The sequence below is a fragment of the Calliphora vicina genome, chromosome 3 (genome assembly GCF_958450345.1).
Source record: "Calliphora vicina chromosome 3, idCalVici1.1, whole genome shotgun sequence".
NCBI classification, from domain to species: Eukaryota; Metazoa; Arthropoda; class Insecta; order Diptera; family Calliphoridae; genus Calliphora; species Calliphora vicina.
Window position 1 is genome coordinate 25,259,847 of NC_088782.1, and position 16,834 is coordinate 25,276,680.

The 16,834-nt window shown below is 30.1% G+C and overlaps 1 protein-coding gene across 1 annotated transcript in view; it reads right to left on the bottom strand.

Annotated features, from left to right (window-relative positions):
- LOC135955357 (uncharacterized) overlaps positions 1–16,834 on the bottom strand; it is a 250,127-nt gene that overhangs the window by 19,755 nt on the left and 213,538 nt on the right. Inside the window, exon 7 of the mRNA XM_065505710.1 lies at positions 12,553–12,939. Within this exon, the coding sequence (XP_065361782.1) occupies positions 12,553–12,939 (387 nt within the window). The remainder of the gene's footprint in view (positions 1–12,552; positions 12,940–16,834) is intronic.

Genomic DNA, 16,834 nt, shown 5'->3' on the forward strand with positions numbered 1-16,834 from the left:
ATGGTTGCGGTAACCATAATATGTTACAGTTAGGTTCAATATGATTGCAGCAATCATATACATGATTTTAGTAATTAAGTATGTATATGTTTGTGGATAACATGTCCATGGTGAATCACTAAATTATAAAGCTTTGAATATTTTGAGAAACTAATGGAGCCTTCTTCAATGGCAAAAATGTTGCCTTTTATCTGCACTTTGCGCTATTTGGAATAAGGGAAAGATATTAGAATTTTGTCGCTTAATTTTTGTAGAATATTTTTTCAAGTTTGCCATTAGAGAAAAAATATGGTACATGATCACATCAATCATTTTAACATTATTTAACATTATTATTTTTAATGTATTTATATGGTTGCGATAACCATAATATGTTACAGTTACGTTTTACATGATTGCAGCAATTATATATGTATATGATTTTAGTAATTCAGCATATCGACCCCTTAGCGCCAAATTATCGTAAGCGAAAAAACACAAATTTTACAGGAGAAGGTTTTTTCGATTATTTTGAAATTTATACATAGAATTAAAAATGTTATGATGCGATATAATATAAGTTCGTTCAAGCTATTTGTCTATTTTTCAAAAATATTTATAACTTTTGACAGTTAAAAATTCATGGAATACTTTATAGAAAAATATGACAAAAAATGTTTTTTATTGAATTTTTGCATAGATACACATTTTTCGAATTGAAATAAATTATTTATTTATGAATAGTTTTTAATGAAATTTCACAGTTATGTAGATTTTTCTATTTAAAATGGAAAATTAAAAACGAATTTTGAAATTTATTATCAGCAATCCCGCAATTCCCAAAAAAGTGTTGAAAAATTCCAAAAATGGTAATTTTTAGTTTTTTGGCTATAATATCCATACCAGGGTCGGGGTTATTGGGACCCTTTACAAAATAAATAGAAACATATTGAGCCACCTATAATCGGTTACTATATTTTGATATCGGATACGCGATTTGAGAATTTTTGGCCTAAAGTTTTATTTAACATAAAAAATGGGTATTTTTTGAAAGGACCTGATCCCCTCGGTAACAACAATTTTGAAATTGGTTTTCCTTTAAAATATTTTACGAAAACTTAGCTTTCAGAAAGTATAAATTCCTTATACATCCTCTTAGAAATTTTTTGCGATAACTTAAAAAGAAAAAAAGTAATTTTTTCCCAAAAAAATAGCGAGAAATTGTTTTTAAAATTTTTTTAAATTCGAATACATATAACTTTGGACTTAGTCATTATTTTTAAACAGTTCTTTTTCCATTTGATACATTCATGCGTTGTTAGTCCAATAAAGGAAAACTGGAGAGAATCGGGAAATATTTGGATACGCTGTTATCAAAAAACTGGAGTAGGGTGGGTAAAAATTTTGAAAATTTAATTTTCAAATGCGAATATCTCCTAAGCTATAATAGATAGCCACGACGAGGTTTTTTGTAGTGCTCGATGAGAAGATTCTACATGTATAATGTTTTTGAAATCGGAACTCAAACCAAGAAATAATATCGTTTTAAACATGTAACTCTCAAAGTAGGACACCTCGGGTATGTGTCCTACTTTGAGGGCCCTTGGTCGCGCTCCTGGTGGGATCCACGTTCAAAACTTAAACTCGACAACACTTCTTTTTTGCACACGTGAAATTTCATTCAAACCAATCCAATCATTTAGAAGTTACAGATTTATTTCCCTCTTTTTTTTTTCTATACCACTGTTTGTCGCTTACGATAAAATTTGTTTACTGTAAAATATAAACATTGACTTAAGATAAAATCTTACCCCCTATATTTTTGATGTTATTAACAATTTTGATATTCTGAGAACGCTAAAACATCAGTCGGTCCATAAAATTTTAATTTCTGCAATAAAACAAAAATTTTAAAAATGTCGCTTGCGATAATTTGGCGCTAAGGGCTCGATATGTTTGTGGTAATCATGTAAATGATATAATCCATCATCATAAAAATTATTGCCACAAAAATAGACTTACTTAATTACACGGTGCTACGATGGAAAAAAAAAACTTGGAAAACGACCTAGCGTGGGTTATAGGTCTTGCTGAGTACATTACAAATTGTGTCAAAAAAATTTCAGAAACACCCTCAAATTCAGAAGTTATTCTAAAGAAACCATTTTCAGTGATGTTCGTCAACTTATCGACCTATAACTTAGTCAGTTTTTGTCCACTTTTTATTTTTTTAACGTGTTGGGAAAGAAAACTGATTACGCTTCAAAATGACATGCATTTATTGATACCTTTGTAAGTCATAAGCAGGGAAACCAAAATATGCAAATGCATGTTTTTTCTGGTGAGTCGAATGAGCACATGGATAAGATATTTACACGTTTCAGAACTATTTAAGAATTTTGGCATCGATTTGTTAGTGCATATTTTTGCATATTTTACCCTTAAATACATATTTTTGCATATATTTGTTTTAAGAGCATATTTATGTCATATTTTGCGTTTTTAGAGCATATTTCACTGTTTAATAGCATATTTTGAGTTTATCAAAAACAAATTTTGTCTTACTTATTTTTCGCTGTTGTGTTACAGGTCTTTACTTCCTTTGTTTAAAATTCAAAATTGAAAAATAGATGGCTTTTCAACAAAAAAAAATTAAAAAACAGAAATTTTTTTTAAAATTTAAAATAACAATTCGAAAAATTTTTTTATCCAAAAAATGAAAAAACTGAAAAAAAATTTTTGTTCACCTAAAAATATTTAAATTTTTTATTTTGAAGTATAATAAGGTGAAGGGTATATAAGATTCGGCACAGCCGAATATAGCTCTCTTACTTGTTTTAATATAAAATAAGCACTATTTTAATAATAGCTCCATCTAAATATCAAATTTTAGTTCTAATTCAAACTTAACCGTTCTAAGTGTTAAAGAAATATTGTCTTTTAAATTTGCTCCTGTAACATCAGTTGATGTCGAAAGAACATTTTCTATATTTAAAAATGTTTTCAGATCCAATAGACAACGATTTTTATTTGAAAATTTAAGTAAATTTTTTTTGGTTAAAAATTATGTAAAAGTTTGTTTTTTGAAGAGCATATTTTTTAAGTTTTAAGAGCATATTTTAAAGTTTTTACAGCATATTTAAAGCGCCTAAAACGCTTTTTTAGAGCATATTTCCGGTTTCCCTGGTCATAAGTATTGCTTTTGTCAAGAATATCTAAATAAAAAACAAAATTTATCAACTTTTTTGATTTTAGTCGCTTTTCATTGCTTATTTTGATATAAAAGCTTATAAAAATGTATATAAATGTATAAAGAAAATTTAGTTCTTAATAAAACATGGTTTTAATTTTTGAAATAGGATGAAAACTGTAAAAGTTATTCATATTTTCATTAATAACTTTTTGAGTATAAAAAAAAAACAAAAAACTATACGAAAAAAATTTTCAATTTACAAGCTAAATTTTTTCGAACTTTTTTCGCAAAAGTTTAATAACTTTTACAAATATAAACCGATTTTAATAAGTAATATCTCGTTTTTGTCTATATAAAATTGTCTTTAAAACACTGTGCAAAAAAAATTGGTTTTCATAGAAAAAAATTAAAATAACTATTGTTGAATTTCAATAACTACGAAAAATATAAAAAAAAATTTAAACTTTTTATAACTTAAATAATTTCTTGGAATATACATTGTATGCATACATAACATGAAAACTTAATTTTTTGTCTATTCATAATTGTTTAAAAGTTTGAAATCGGTCTAAAAAGGTGTGAGTTAGAGGTACTAAAGTACTACGACCTACCCTAAAACTGTTTTTTCAAAATAACTCAAAATTTTGAGGGTGTTTCAAAATCTTTGAAAACGGTTTTAGTATGTCCTCACCTAGGCCTATAACCCCCATTAGATCGCTTATCAAAGTTCTGACAAAAAGTGTCATTTTGTAGTAGAGTGTTAGTAGAATCATATAGAGGGTCTTCTCATAGGGACTTTCGACTATAGCGGCTATATTGTTTAATCTACATCTGCAGAATTGGCTGTCATTTATTCAATTTGTTTTGCTAAATCTGTGAAAATGGATATGTTATGGCCTAAATGGTCTGTCTCTTTGTGTGTGAACTACAATTTTTAAATGATAATATGAATTAAAAGAAATGCCTTAATTAATCTGCTGGCAATTTTGACCCATGTTTGGTTCACATCATCTTATTTAAGACCAGTTATTTGAATTCAACACATTTTAAAATATCACAAATGACTTGACAAACCTGTGTCTACGCCGCACTGACTTGGCATTCAAACCATAGAGAAACATAGAGTGGAAACTAGAAAAAAACTCAAACAAAAAAATTACTCAAAATTATCACACATACGAGTGTTCTTTTTGTTTTCACATAGTTTTTTCTACTTATACGTTCACACTACTTAGGTTTCTGACAACTGAGTTAGGTCTTTGACAGGAGAGTTTCCGCTCTATATCTATTCTCTATGATTCAAATATTTTAAGCATATTTGAATTCTATCTGTTTAAGTTTTTTTTTTATTTTTTCTTCTTTATAATTTTTAATCTTTAGATTGATATAAAATCGATAAAACCCATTTATTTTTATACAATATTGTTCGTATTTTGCAAAAATGAGAGAAAAAAAAAATAAAAATAATTTGGTTTTTCTTTTATTTTATTGTCTATTTACAAACGCCCTTCTACGCCTTTCCAATTCAATTTATTACTCTGGCTAGATTTGCAGGTAAATAAAATATGTTTGCAATTTACGAACAGATACCCATAGACAGACAATTTGCTGTTGTCTTTTTTTTTATTATTTTTATTACATCAACAGCATAGAAAGAATTTGGTTATACATTTGGTAGATACATCCATCCATCCATCTATCCATCTACATAACGTTTTACCAAGGTCTGGCATATGTAACAACAGGGTGGCGGCTATAACCGAAATATTCCAATCAAATTGACAAACTGATGCCTAATTCCCCGTAGGTGAAATTCTCGAAAATCGTTTTCATGCATCGTTATGCATGTTGCCCGAAAAACTAATAAACGAACGTGTAAAGACAGACAGACAACAACGGATACATTGTGATGTTCAAATTATTTCTATCACTGACAATTTTATCTGTGTTTTATTATTCACTATATTTTTTTTGGATTGGGGGAAGGGAGGTGTTCTGTTCTCTATTCTTTTCAAGGGTTTTTTCATTTATATTGTTATTTGCTTATAAACAAAATAAACAAATGTTGTTAACAATAAATAAAGTACATATTTTGTGTAGGATTTCGGCAATATTTATTTATTTATTGTACGCCTAGTGGACATGCAATAATAAAACACAAAAATTCCTGTAAATCATTTAAGGGAGGCAAGAGTTTTTTGCCTAAAGCAATGCCACAAATGTTACATGTGTAAGAAAGAAATTGCCTCGAAAATATTGCCAATGAAGAGCTTAACACTTTCTAGTGCCATTGATTCCAGCAGTTTCAGAAAACTTGTAGAGATTTCTAGTTAAAAATAGCGCTGTACGGTCTCAAAACTTACAAAATTTTAAAATGCTAGCGAATTACCTTTTAACCGCTTCGAATTGTTAGCCAACAAAATCTTAATCATTATTATGATTATGTTTTTTGTATCGACAATACTTAAATTTTTAACCCACTTTTTTAATTATTTTTTTTTTATAAATTCTATTGGATATGTGTGTCATGGCAAAAGAATATATTTTTATTTTATTTTGTTACATGATTAAATTTTTATATGACAAAGGCTTTTACAGAAATCTACAAACAAAAATCCATTCAGCTTTAAGCCAAAATATATATGACTTTAAGGCTGCACAGAGCGTCAATTATATAATTAAAACGGCACACAGTGGGGGAAATGAAAAAAAGTGTAAATAAATCTATAACTTCTAAACGGATAGTCCGATGTTAATAAAATTTCTTAAAAAACATGTTGATTAAAAACAAGTAAGAGCGATATATTCGGCTGTGCCGAATCTTATATACCTTTCACCAAATTATACTTCAAAATACAAATTTTAAATAATTTTAGGTAAACAACATTTTTTTTTTCAAAAGATGTTTTTTTAATTTATTTCGAATTTTAAAATTTTTTTTTTTAAATTTAAAATATATTTTTTTAAATTTAAAAAAAAAAAATTTTGGTTTTTTAATTTTTTTTTAACAAGAGTCCAATATCTCTTTACTGGCCTTAGCTCCAGGCAGTTTGGAGGATTTGCCTCTCTTGGTACAAATGCCACATTATTGTTCTTGTACCACTCAAGACCTTGCTTACCATAGTGACAGGATGCCAAATCAGGCCTTTAAGAATCATCCTCTTTTGTAAATATTCTTGATGTAAATTTCGGTATTTATAGAGCCCTTTGTAGCCAAATCAGGCCATACCAAAAACTTGTTGGGAACAAATACTTGAATTTTTTTCATCAACTGAGTTTTAAGTGCGTTAGAGCCAAAATAAAAGGACCTCTAAAGCAGTCATGCCCAAGCCCTATACTCTTGGTGCTCATTTGTTTTTGTAAATGCTCTTAGCTATGGGCTGTGTGTTTTGTATACTCACTAGATCACTCAGCACTAGCAATACAAAATACACAAACAACTTTGTCTTATTAGCGGAGTTCAGTATTAAGTGCGAATGGTATTGCATCATTGCAAATGTAAAATTGTAAATGTTTTTGTGTGTATTTTGTTATTGGATTACGGTAAAATTTTGCATTTGCAATGATGCTAGACTATTCGCACTTAACAGTGAATAGCGCTATTATTTTTTTGTTGTTCTTCAAAGCAACAACACTTTCGTATGCTTTGCTAGTAAACATTGACGACTGCGATCAAATGTGTGTTTTGAAAGTGAGTTTTTTTTTTCTTTTTTCTTTGTATGAATTGGTTTTAACAACAAAAAATATTGAATAAAATGTAGTTTTTCTTTAAATGTATTGGTGTTTACTCTTCCATAAGGAACTTGTGGGCACCCCTGCTCTAAAGGTATGCAATTTATTATTAATGTTTCTAGTTTCTCAAAAATGTTTGGAAAAATCGGTAAAACATATATGGACAAAGATATGTGGAAATACGTTGACCCACCTCAGCGAACATCCGCTGTTAATAACATGATATGAACGAAACTAATGAAACTAAAAATACGAAATTTGGTCCGAATATTTTATAATAAGAAAATTATAATGATATAAATGTGAGAAAATATGTTTATTTAAAAAAAAAAAAAATGTTGGTCAAGTTGTAGAAAAATCTTATGAGTTCGTGGTGAATATGTATGAATTGATACAGTCGAATAAAACACACTTGTGTGTTAAAACAGTCCTCATACATACATATTTGTGGAAATATTTGAAAAAATAATTGACAATTACTTGGAATTTAGCAAACAATTTTTGTCTTAATTACCTGGCCACCACTGTATTTTGTAATATAAAAGTGACCTAATGCTCAATAAATTGGAAAATACAGTATCTAGGAAATTGTGTCTTCTATTCAAAAATCTATAAAATTTTAAAAACTAGAAAATTTATAAAATATTTTTTGCAAAAATAAATAAAACAAAATTTAGCTAATTTTTTTTGGGAAATTTTATATTTTTAAAATGCAATAAAAGTATTGTTTTTAATGTTTTAGATCTTCAAAACTCCCAAAAATGGGAATTTTATTAGAATTTTTAATCTTTCGAGGGTACCAAGTTTTGGGTTATAAAATAATCAGTAAAACAAATTTTTAAATTATTTTTCTTTTATAATATTTAAAAAAATGTTATCTTTCAGAAAAATGTAAATACATTATTTATATTTTTCTTATTTTCTATATAACATAAAATAAAGAAAGTACTTTTTTGAAAAACAAAATATTTCAAGAAAATCGGGAAAACTTTTGTTCTGATATTAGAAAAAAATCAGACTAAGAGGTTTGTAAAAAAAACTGAAATTTTAATTCGTAAAATATATCTATAGGAATGTTTTTTGTAGATAAATTGGCATCACTTTGAATATTTCATATACCCGAGATACCCCACATGTTGCTCCCACTAAGTTTAAAGTCTAAATTCAAAACTTTTTATTAAAATCGGTCTAATCGTTTAGAAGTTACAGAATTTTTTTTCCACTTTTTTCATTTCCCCACAGTGCGGCACTTTTTTAATGAAATTAATATTAATAAATGTTGCACATCCATAAACGTATCTGGGTGTGTAAGAAGAGTTGATGACATCTACTTTACACACGTGCAATTATAAAGGTGAACATTAAAATTACAACCCAACATGTGGAAATGAGCTGGTATCGTATTTTTATTTTCAAACACGCATACAGTGTTACAATGCTCTTTTTTTTGTGGTTGTCGACAAAACATGTTCGAGTACAAAAATAAAACTTCCGTTTACGGCAGCGAGTAATAATAGATAAATGAGGAAAATGTCACTGGGCACAATTATATTGTATTATTTTTTTGTTATTATGTATTATTAAATATAAACGAATAGATGTGTATTTTAAATATGTATGTATGTATATAAAAAGTACGTTGGAAATAACACATTATTAACATGTTTTTAAACATTTTGCCCCCATTATTATTATTTTTAAAATGTTTGTAATTATTTGTTTTTTTTTCCTATATGTACTTAAATGAACATATAAATATGTATATTACCATTTAGTAAAGGTTGTGTCCTTTTTAAAACTTGATTTAACATGTTTTTTTTTTAATGTTTAATATTAAATATTGTGCGTCAGTTCTATTAAATAAACTTATAAATGTTTAATTTTATTTTCGTTTTTTCTTTTTTAATCAACATTTACTGTTTGACACTTCTACACACTCTGTGACCTTAAAATTTAAAAAGATTTTTCCCTTATACACCTGCTTAAATTTTTCCATAAAGCTTATTTATTTTTGTATGCAGAAAAAAGTTTTATTATTTTGATATCGAAATTAAATACATGTAAGAGGATTCCCTTTTTTTGTATGTTAAAAGGGTATTTTAGTTAAAGGATACAAATAAATATTATAAGCTCAAATGGGTTTTAAATAATAATATTATTAAATACTTTAGGTTAAAAACCCACTGAAAAGAATGTCTTATTTTGAGGTATGACAAAAAAAAAAAGACGAAAAATCTCAAATAGGATTTGATGTCAATATGATGATTTAAAAAGAAAAAAACATTTATAATTAAAAACAAGCTCACATACAAAACTTCAAATTACAGTGATAGAAATTGATATGAATTTGCTGATAGATGAGGAATTTGTAACATGTGAAGGAAATGGTTTTGGATTATGAACCATGAAGATCAACAGAGATCAAGTGTCTAAAGGATAAGAAAACCCCGATTTAGGTTCAAAAAGCAGCTTTGGTCAAACCGAATTTATGCTTGAAAATATCTCCTCTTCTATTAATTCTCATATGCACATTTCCACAGTTGCGAACGCGACATTTGTATGTATTTAAAGTGAAAATAAGTAAGAGAGCTATATTCGGCTGCGCCGAATCTTATATACCCTTCACTAAATTATACTTCAAAATACAAATTTTAAATATTTTTAGGTAAATGAATTTTATTTTTTTTCCAAAGTTGTTTTTTTCATTTTTTTTGGAAAAATATTTTTTCGAATTATTTTAATATTTTTTTTATAAATTCTAAAAAAAATTTTTTTAGTGAAAAAAAAAATTCGGGTTAAAAAATATTTTTTCCGATTTTGACCCATTGTAGGTCCAACTTACTATGGTATTATATACGTCGTTGCAAAGGTCTTTGAAATATCTATCATTAGATATCCATATTGTCCATATTAATGACTTAGTAATCCAGATATAGGTTAAAAATCGAGGTTGTCCTGGTTTTTTCCTTATATCTCAGCCATTTGTGGACCGATTTTCTCGATTTAAAATAGCTTCGGGGGCTTCCGAAAGTTGATTTCAAAAGACAGACGGACATGGCTTAATCGAATCCGCTATCTATAAGGATCCAGAATATATATATTTTATAGAGTCGGAAAATTATATTGTGGAAATTATAAACGGAATGACAAACTTATATATCGATGGCTTTTATATTACTCGTTTTACTCGACTTTACTTTCTTACTGTTTATACCCTTCACCTTCGTGAGAAGGGTATATCAATGGCTTAATATAAAAAGGCCCTAACTCGTGTTTTTTTGTAAGTCCAGATTTTCGTTTACTTCGACAAATGATCCGATCATATATCATAATTAGCCAAAAAAAACTCAACTTAAAAAGACACGAGTTAGGGCCTTTTTATATTAAGCCATCGATATACCCTTCTCACGAAGGTGAAGGGTATAAAAAGTAAGAAAGTAAAGTCGAGTAAAACTGAGTAAATGAGCAAAAACGTTTTATACCCTACACCACCTTTTTATACCCTAACACCCACCTTAAAGTATACCTATCGACATAGAATCACTTTCTGAGTCGATTAAACGATGTCCGTCCGTCCGTCCGTCTGTCTGGTTGGCTGGCTGTCCATGTAAACCTTGTACGCAGAGTACAGATCGCAATTTTGAAGATATTTCGATCAAATTTGGTACATATTATTTTGTCGGCGCAAGGACCGAGCCTATTGAAACTGGCTGAAATCGGTTCATTATTTCACCTAGCCCCAATACAAATGTCCTCCCGAAATTGGACTTTATCGGTCATAAACGTTTAATTTATACATGTATCTCCACAAATTTCACTCTAAATAAGTTTTATATATACAAAATTCATTTCACCAAATTTTGTTACGATCGGTCCATAATTAGTCATAGCTCCCATATATACCCGCTTTCAAAAATCACTTTAACATGCATAAGTCTCTTAAAAATGTTGGTATACACACAAAATTCAATATAGTAAACTTTCATATAGACGTTAATCACACTACCTAATTTCAAGGTGATCGGTCCATAATTGGTCATAGCCCCCATATAAGGCCCACTTCCGAAAATCACTCAAAAATATAAATTATTGAAATTTTAAAAGAAAAATGTTTTTGCCCTTTTACTTAGTGTAGGGTATTATATGGTCGGGCTTGACCGACCATACTTTCTTACTTGTTTTCTTTTAAAATTTCTTAATTTTTTTTTCGTGTGTGATTTTCGGAAGTAGGCAGACAAGGGGATTTGTCACCAAATTTGTGCTTTAAAGTTTGATTTGTGGACAGAATTTTGGGGGGACGGATTTGGAGATTTTAACATATTTTGAGGATATTATTGGGTTTATCACTTAAAAATGCGGGGTCTACAATAGATGACGTATCTTTTGAAAGAGGTTTTTGTTTATAATAATTTATATGTAATTTTGAAGGGTAAATATCTGTCATTTATTCTCTATTAGTTATTGAACATTATAGTGTAAACAACAACGTTTTTTTTTGCATTAAAAATGTAGAATTTTGTAACAACAAAGCGTTTAATGCGAAAAGTTTTGCTTTACTTCTTTAATTTGAAAAAAAATTGCCGCTGAAGCAAACCGATTGCTCACCAAAGCGGAGAATGCGTTCCATTGGTTTCAATGTGCGAGAGACGGTTTGTGTGATTCAGAAGTGGTGATTTTGACACAGAAGACAAAGATCGCCCAGGCCAGCTAAAAAAGTTTGAAGAGCTAGAATTGGAGGCATTACTCCATGAAGTTTGTTGTAAAACTCAACAAGAGATTACAAAATCATTGGGAGCAACTTAATCAGCAATTTCAAAACGTTTGCAAGCAGCAAGATTCATCATAAAGCAGGGAAACTGGGTACCATGCGAATTTAGCTGAGAGACCTTGAAATATGATTTTGTATGTCTGAAATGCTGCTTGATCGCCATATAAGAAGCTCAGTTTTGCACCGAATCATTACTTGCGATTGAAAATGGATCTATTATGACAACCCGAAGCGTAAGAGATCGTGAAGCCCGGCCAACCAGCCGAATCGACACCAAATCCAAATATTCATGGCTGTAAGGGAATGCTCTTTTGTTGGTGGGATTAAAAGGGTTATATCTATTATAAGCTGTGGAAATCTAGCCAGATCATTACAGAAAACATATACCGAACACAACCGATTCGTTTGAATCGAGAATTGGCCGAAAAACTCCCACAATATGAAACCGTAATATTCCATCATGACAAAGCTAGGCCACATGTTGCAATAACTGTTAAAAACTATTAGAAAGAAGTTGTTGGGAAGTTTTCCCTCACCCACTTTATAGTTCAGACCGGGGTGCCCTGCCCGACTAATATTTATTTCGATCGATGCAGAACGCCCTAACTGGGATATACTTCACTTTGGAACAAAATATCCGAAATTGGCTTGATTCGTTCTTGGTCTCTAAAGATGAGCAGTTATTTTGGCTCGGAATCTATAAGTTGCCCCAAAAAGATGGAAAAAGGTCATAGCTAACAATGCCCAATACTTTGAATAAATTTATACTGTACAAATGTTTCAAAATAAATGTTTTGGAGAAATAAAATTTAAAATTTTTTTTGTATTTAAAAATTTCAGAATTTGATGAAAAACATAAAAATACAATCAATCGACTTACCTTTGTTGTTGATTTTCCATATCGTCTTCTTCCCGCCCGTTCTGATCTGCTCCATTTAACCAAATATTTGGCAGTGACATTCGCGGACGCCTGCAATAACGTTGAGCTTTACCCTTCGCTTTCACCTTCATATTCTTACGCTTTCTACACATGACCGTAGAAACTGTTGTGGTGGGTGTTGTTGTATTAGAACTATTGCCACTGCCACAACTGCTGGTAATGCTACTTTCATTGCAACTACTGCTAATGCTGCTGCTGGTGGTGCTGCCACCACTGAAATCATTGCCATCATTTTCCATAATTTTTCTCATCATCATCATCTTGGCATTTTTATGCTTAAATTTATTTGTTTGAAATTTTCTGGTTTGTTTTTCATTTGTAGAAATTCTAGGATATTTAGTTGGAGAAACGAAAATAAAATAAGAGGAAAAAAAACAATTAATATTTAAATGTTTATATAATAATTAAAGAATTTATTAGGGCTTGATTGTATGAAATTTTATTTAGTACTTATTATTACATTGGGTGTAATTTTGTCAAAGAAATTGGTTGTCTTTGTAATATAGCGAAATAGTTGGATGCAATTTCACGTCGATCGGTCCATAATTGGCCATAGCTCTTTAAAAACGACCCACTTTCAAAAATCTCTAACAAAGATATTATTTTCTTATTTATTTTTTATGTAATAATTTCAAATGTTCTAAGAATTTAGTTTAATAACGAAATGCGTTTAATAAATTCGAAAAAAATTCTACTTAAACAGGCTGCAAATTTAATACCCAAAAAAATAACAATATTTTAAAAGTAACAAGATACAAGTAACAAATTCTTGTTATTTGTTTTTTGAATTCATTTTTTTTATTTATTTTGCGATTGTATGCATGTTTGTTAACTTTCTGTTATTATTACATATTTTTTTATTTACATTTCCAGTTGAACAAATTTGCGTAATTTGCAAGTTAAAGGGAATCAAAAATAAAATTTTCCCTCCCAAAGGCAACAAAAAGCAACAAAAAAAGACATTTGCCATGATTAATGATTGTGCCTGCCTTCCTTCCTTTTTCTGTTTGATATTTTAATCATTAAAATTTCCATGGAACTGAGTTCACTCAGTTAAGAAGACATTGAAAACAATGCAAATTGAAATTACATATTTTCTGAGAAACAATTCTTCCCAATTTTTAAGGAAATTTTATTTGAATTACTTATTTGAAGTCCTAATTAGTCGTCATATGTAGTTCAGCTTTTCATGTCATTCTATTATTCACTCATCATTAATAAAATTTAATATAAAAAATATATTTGTAAGTGTATACTTTATTTAACATGTGTATGATATTTTAATATTCAGAAGTACTTTTAAAAATATTACAAAATGTATTATTCTTTTAGTTTAAAAAAGTCAAATTTGTTCAATGCCACCTCAATTTCATTTCGGTTTTATTTGAAATTTTAGCATATAATTTGGTGATCACAATGGGGAATTTACGATCTGTAATTTTGAAAGGTCACTTATCAGTCACTTATTCTCACTTATTTATTGAACAGTGTAAATGTGAATTGTGTAAACAACAAAGTTTATTCTTGCTTCGAAAATGTCGAATTTTATACCAACGAATCATCATATCGGGAAGTTTCCTTTTACTTCTTTAATTTGAAAAAAGGTTCCGCTGAAGTACACCGATTGCTCACCAAATGTTTTCAACGTTCGAAACATGGATTGTGCGTTTTAGAAATGGTGATTTTAATACAGAAGACAAAGATCACCCAGACCAGCCAAAAAAGTTTGAAGATCAAGAATTGGAGGCTCAAACTCAACAAGAGCTTGCAAAATAATAGGAAGATACTCAATCAGCAATTTTAAAATGTTTGCAAGCAGCAGGATTCTTTCAAAAGAAGGGAACTGGGCACATAAGAATTGAAGCTGAGAGACCTTGAAAGACGATTATGTATGTCGAATCATTACTAGCGATGGAAAACGGATCCATTACGATAATGGTATCTGAAGAGATCGTATCTGAAGCTCGATCAACCAGCCGCATCGACTCCAAAGCCAAATATCCAAGGCGCTAAGGTAATGCTCTGTATTTGAGTTAAGGTAATGCTCAAAACTATTATGAGTTGCTGAAATCTAGGGAACCTGTGCCGAACGCAACAGATTCTTCGGCCGAAAAACGCCCAGACATGTAACCGTAATATTTCATCATGACAACGCTAGGCCACATGTTGCACTACCTGTTAACCCTTGGTCTCCACTCAAAAATATTGCTGCGTGGAGACCTAGTGTAAAAACTATTTAGAATGAAGTGGTTGGGAAGTTTTGCCACAACCAGCCGTATAGTCCGGAAATTGCTCCGTCCGATTACCATTTGTTTCGGTCGATGCAGAACGCTCTCTCTCTCTCTGGGATACGCTTCAATTTTGAACATATTGGCTTGATTCGTTGTTAGCTTCAAAAGATGAGCAGTTCTTTTGGCTCGGAATCCATATGTTGCCAGAAAGATGGTAAAATGTCATAGCTCTTTGCAGAAAGATTTAGGTTCATATAAAACTTGTTGGTTGAGGAGAAGTTGCAAGTACTAGTACCTTTTCACACGTTCCCGTACTAAACACATTTAAATCTCAATAGATCGGATCGCTTTGATTTTTTTTAAACGATTCTAGATAAAATTTCCTTGGAATACATGTGGGGGCGGGTATACTTCCCCTGGACCATCAAGGAGTAATTTCAGTTTGAAAGTGAGATCGAAAAAATCTTAACATACATAAATGTTAATAAAAACTATTTTATTTGATTGAAATTATTATTAAAACTAACAAAAAATATTGTTTTTCTAGTTCTAATCAATAGTGATGTATTTATGAACCTTTTCCGGAAACACTTCCATTAAGGTTTTTATAGTGCTTTCTCTGTTTAAAATCTACCACACTTTGGACATCTTTTTTGTGCTCTTCAATTCTCTTTTATAAAATTTAACTTCAATTTCCGTGCTCTAAATTTTTAGCAGAGTTCCTGTCAGGAACTTTTTGAGCCTTGTATGTTTATAAATCTGCATTGGCTTTAACTTTTCGTATCAAATAGCCCGAGTATTGAGCTAACCGGACTGCTTTCCTACTGGATGTGTTGGGAGCTCTTTTGAAAATGCTTTCTATTTTTTTTGGTAGGACCAAGATATAATAATTTATTTAATAATTTTAGTACTCATTTTAATCAGACTAACAAAAAATTGACATTAAACATAATAACTGACACGCTTTACAAAGGTAACATGATCAAAAAAAAAATAATAAATAAATAATACTTGGTTTAAAAGGTTAAGGTTTTTTCGATCTTAGTCCTTATGGGGTCCTCACTAAAGTTGGTAGAAAGATTTACGTTCACATAAAACTTGTTTATGTCCAATTTCATCTTGATATTCATTATTATAAGACAATTATGAATGCTCAAGTAATTTCCTGGGGAGGACCTTGTATTGGTACTATTTGTATGTGGGCTAGGTCACGACCAAGGATGTTCCAATAGAGAAATTGGACGTAAAATCGATCGTTCGGAAAGTGTGATGCGAAATTTCTTGAAGAAAGGCCAAAATTATGGAGTTCGCAAACCTACAAAGGGAAATACAAAACTAACAAGAAGTCAATTTAATCTAATAAAACAAGAAGCAACCCGCAACAAACTGAATTCCACACAAATAAAGAATAAATTGAATCTTCCAGTGACTTCCAAACGCGGTGCACACATTTTACGAAACGATGAAAACATAAAATGAAAAAAGCCGAAATGTAAACCAATGCTAAAAAAGCACCATAAAATTCGCAAGAAAATATATGAAATGGACAGATGAGTGGAAAAAAGTAATTTTCTCTGACGAAAAAAAATTTAATTTATACGGTCCTGACTCATACTCATGCTATTGGCACGATTTCAGATCAAACGATGTTCGGATGTCAAAACGTAATTTCGGTGGTAGCAGTGTTAAGGTTTGGGCAGCGTTTTCTGCAGTTGGGAAGTCGAAAATATGTTTTGTTCCGAAAAAAATGAATAGTGCGATATATAACGAACTGTTGGAAGATGCTCTTCTCTCATTTATGGATGAAAACATGGATGAAGATTGCATTTTCCAACAAGATAATGCAATCTTCATGAACATAGCATTCCTCTGTTGGACTGGCCGGATTGTAGTCAGGACTTAAACCCAATGGAGAACTTGTGGGAATACATGGCCCGTAAAGTTTATGCAAATAATGCCCAGAATAAAAGAATAATGACTGTGACAGAGGT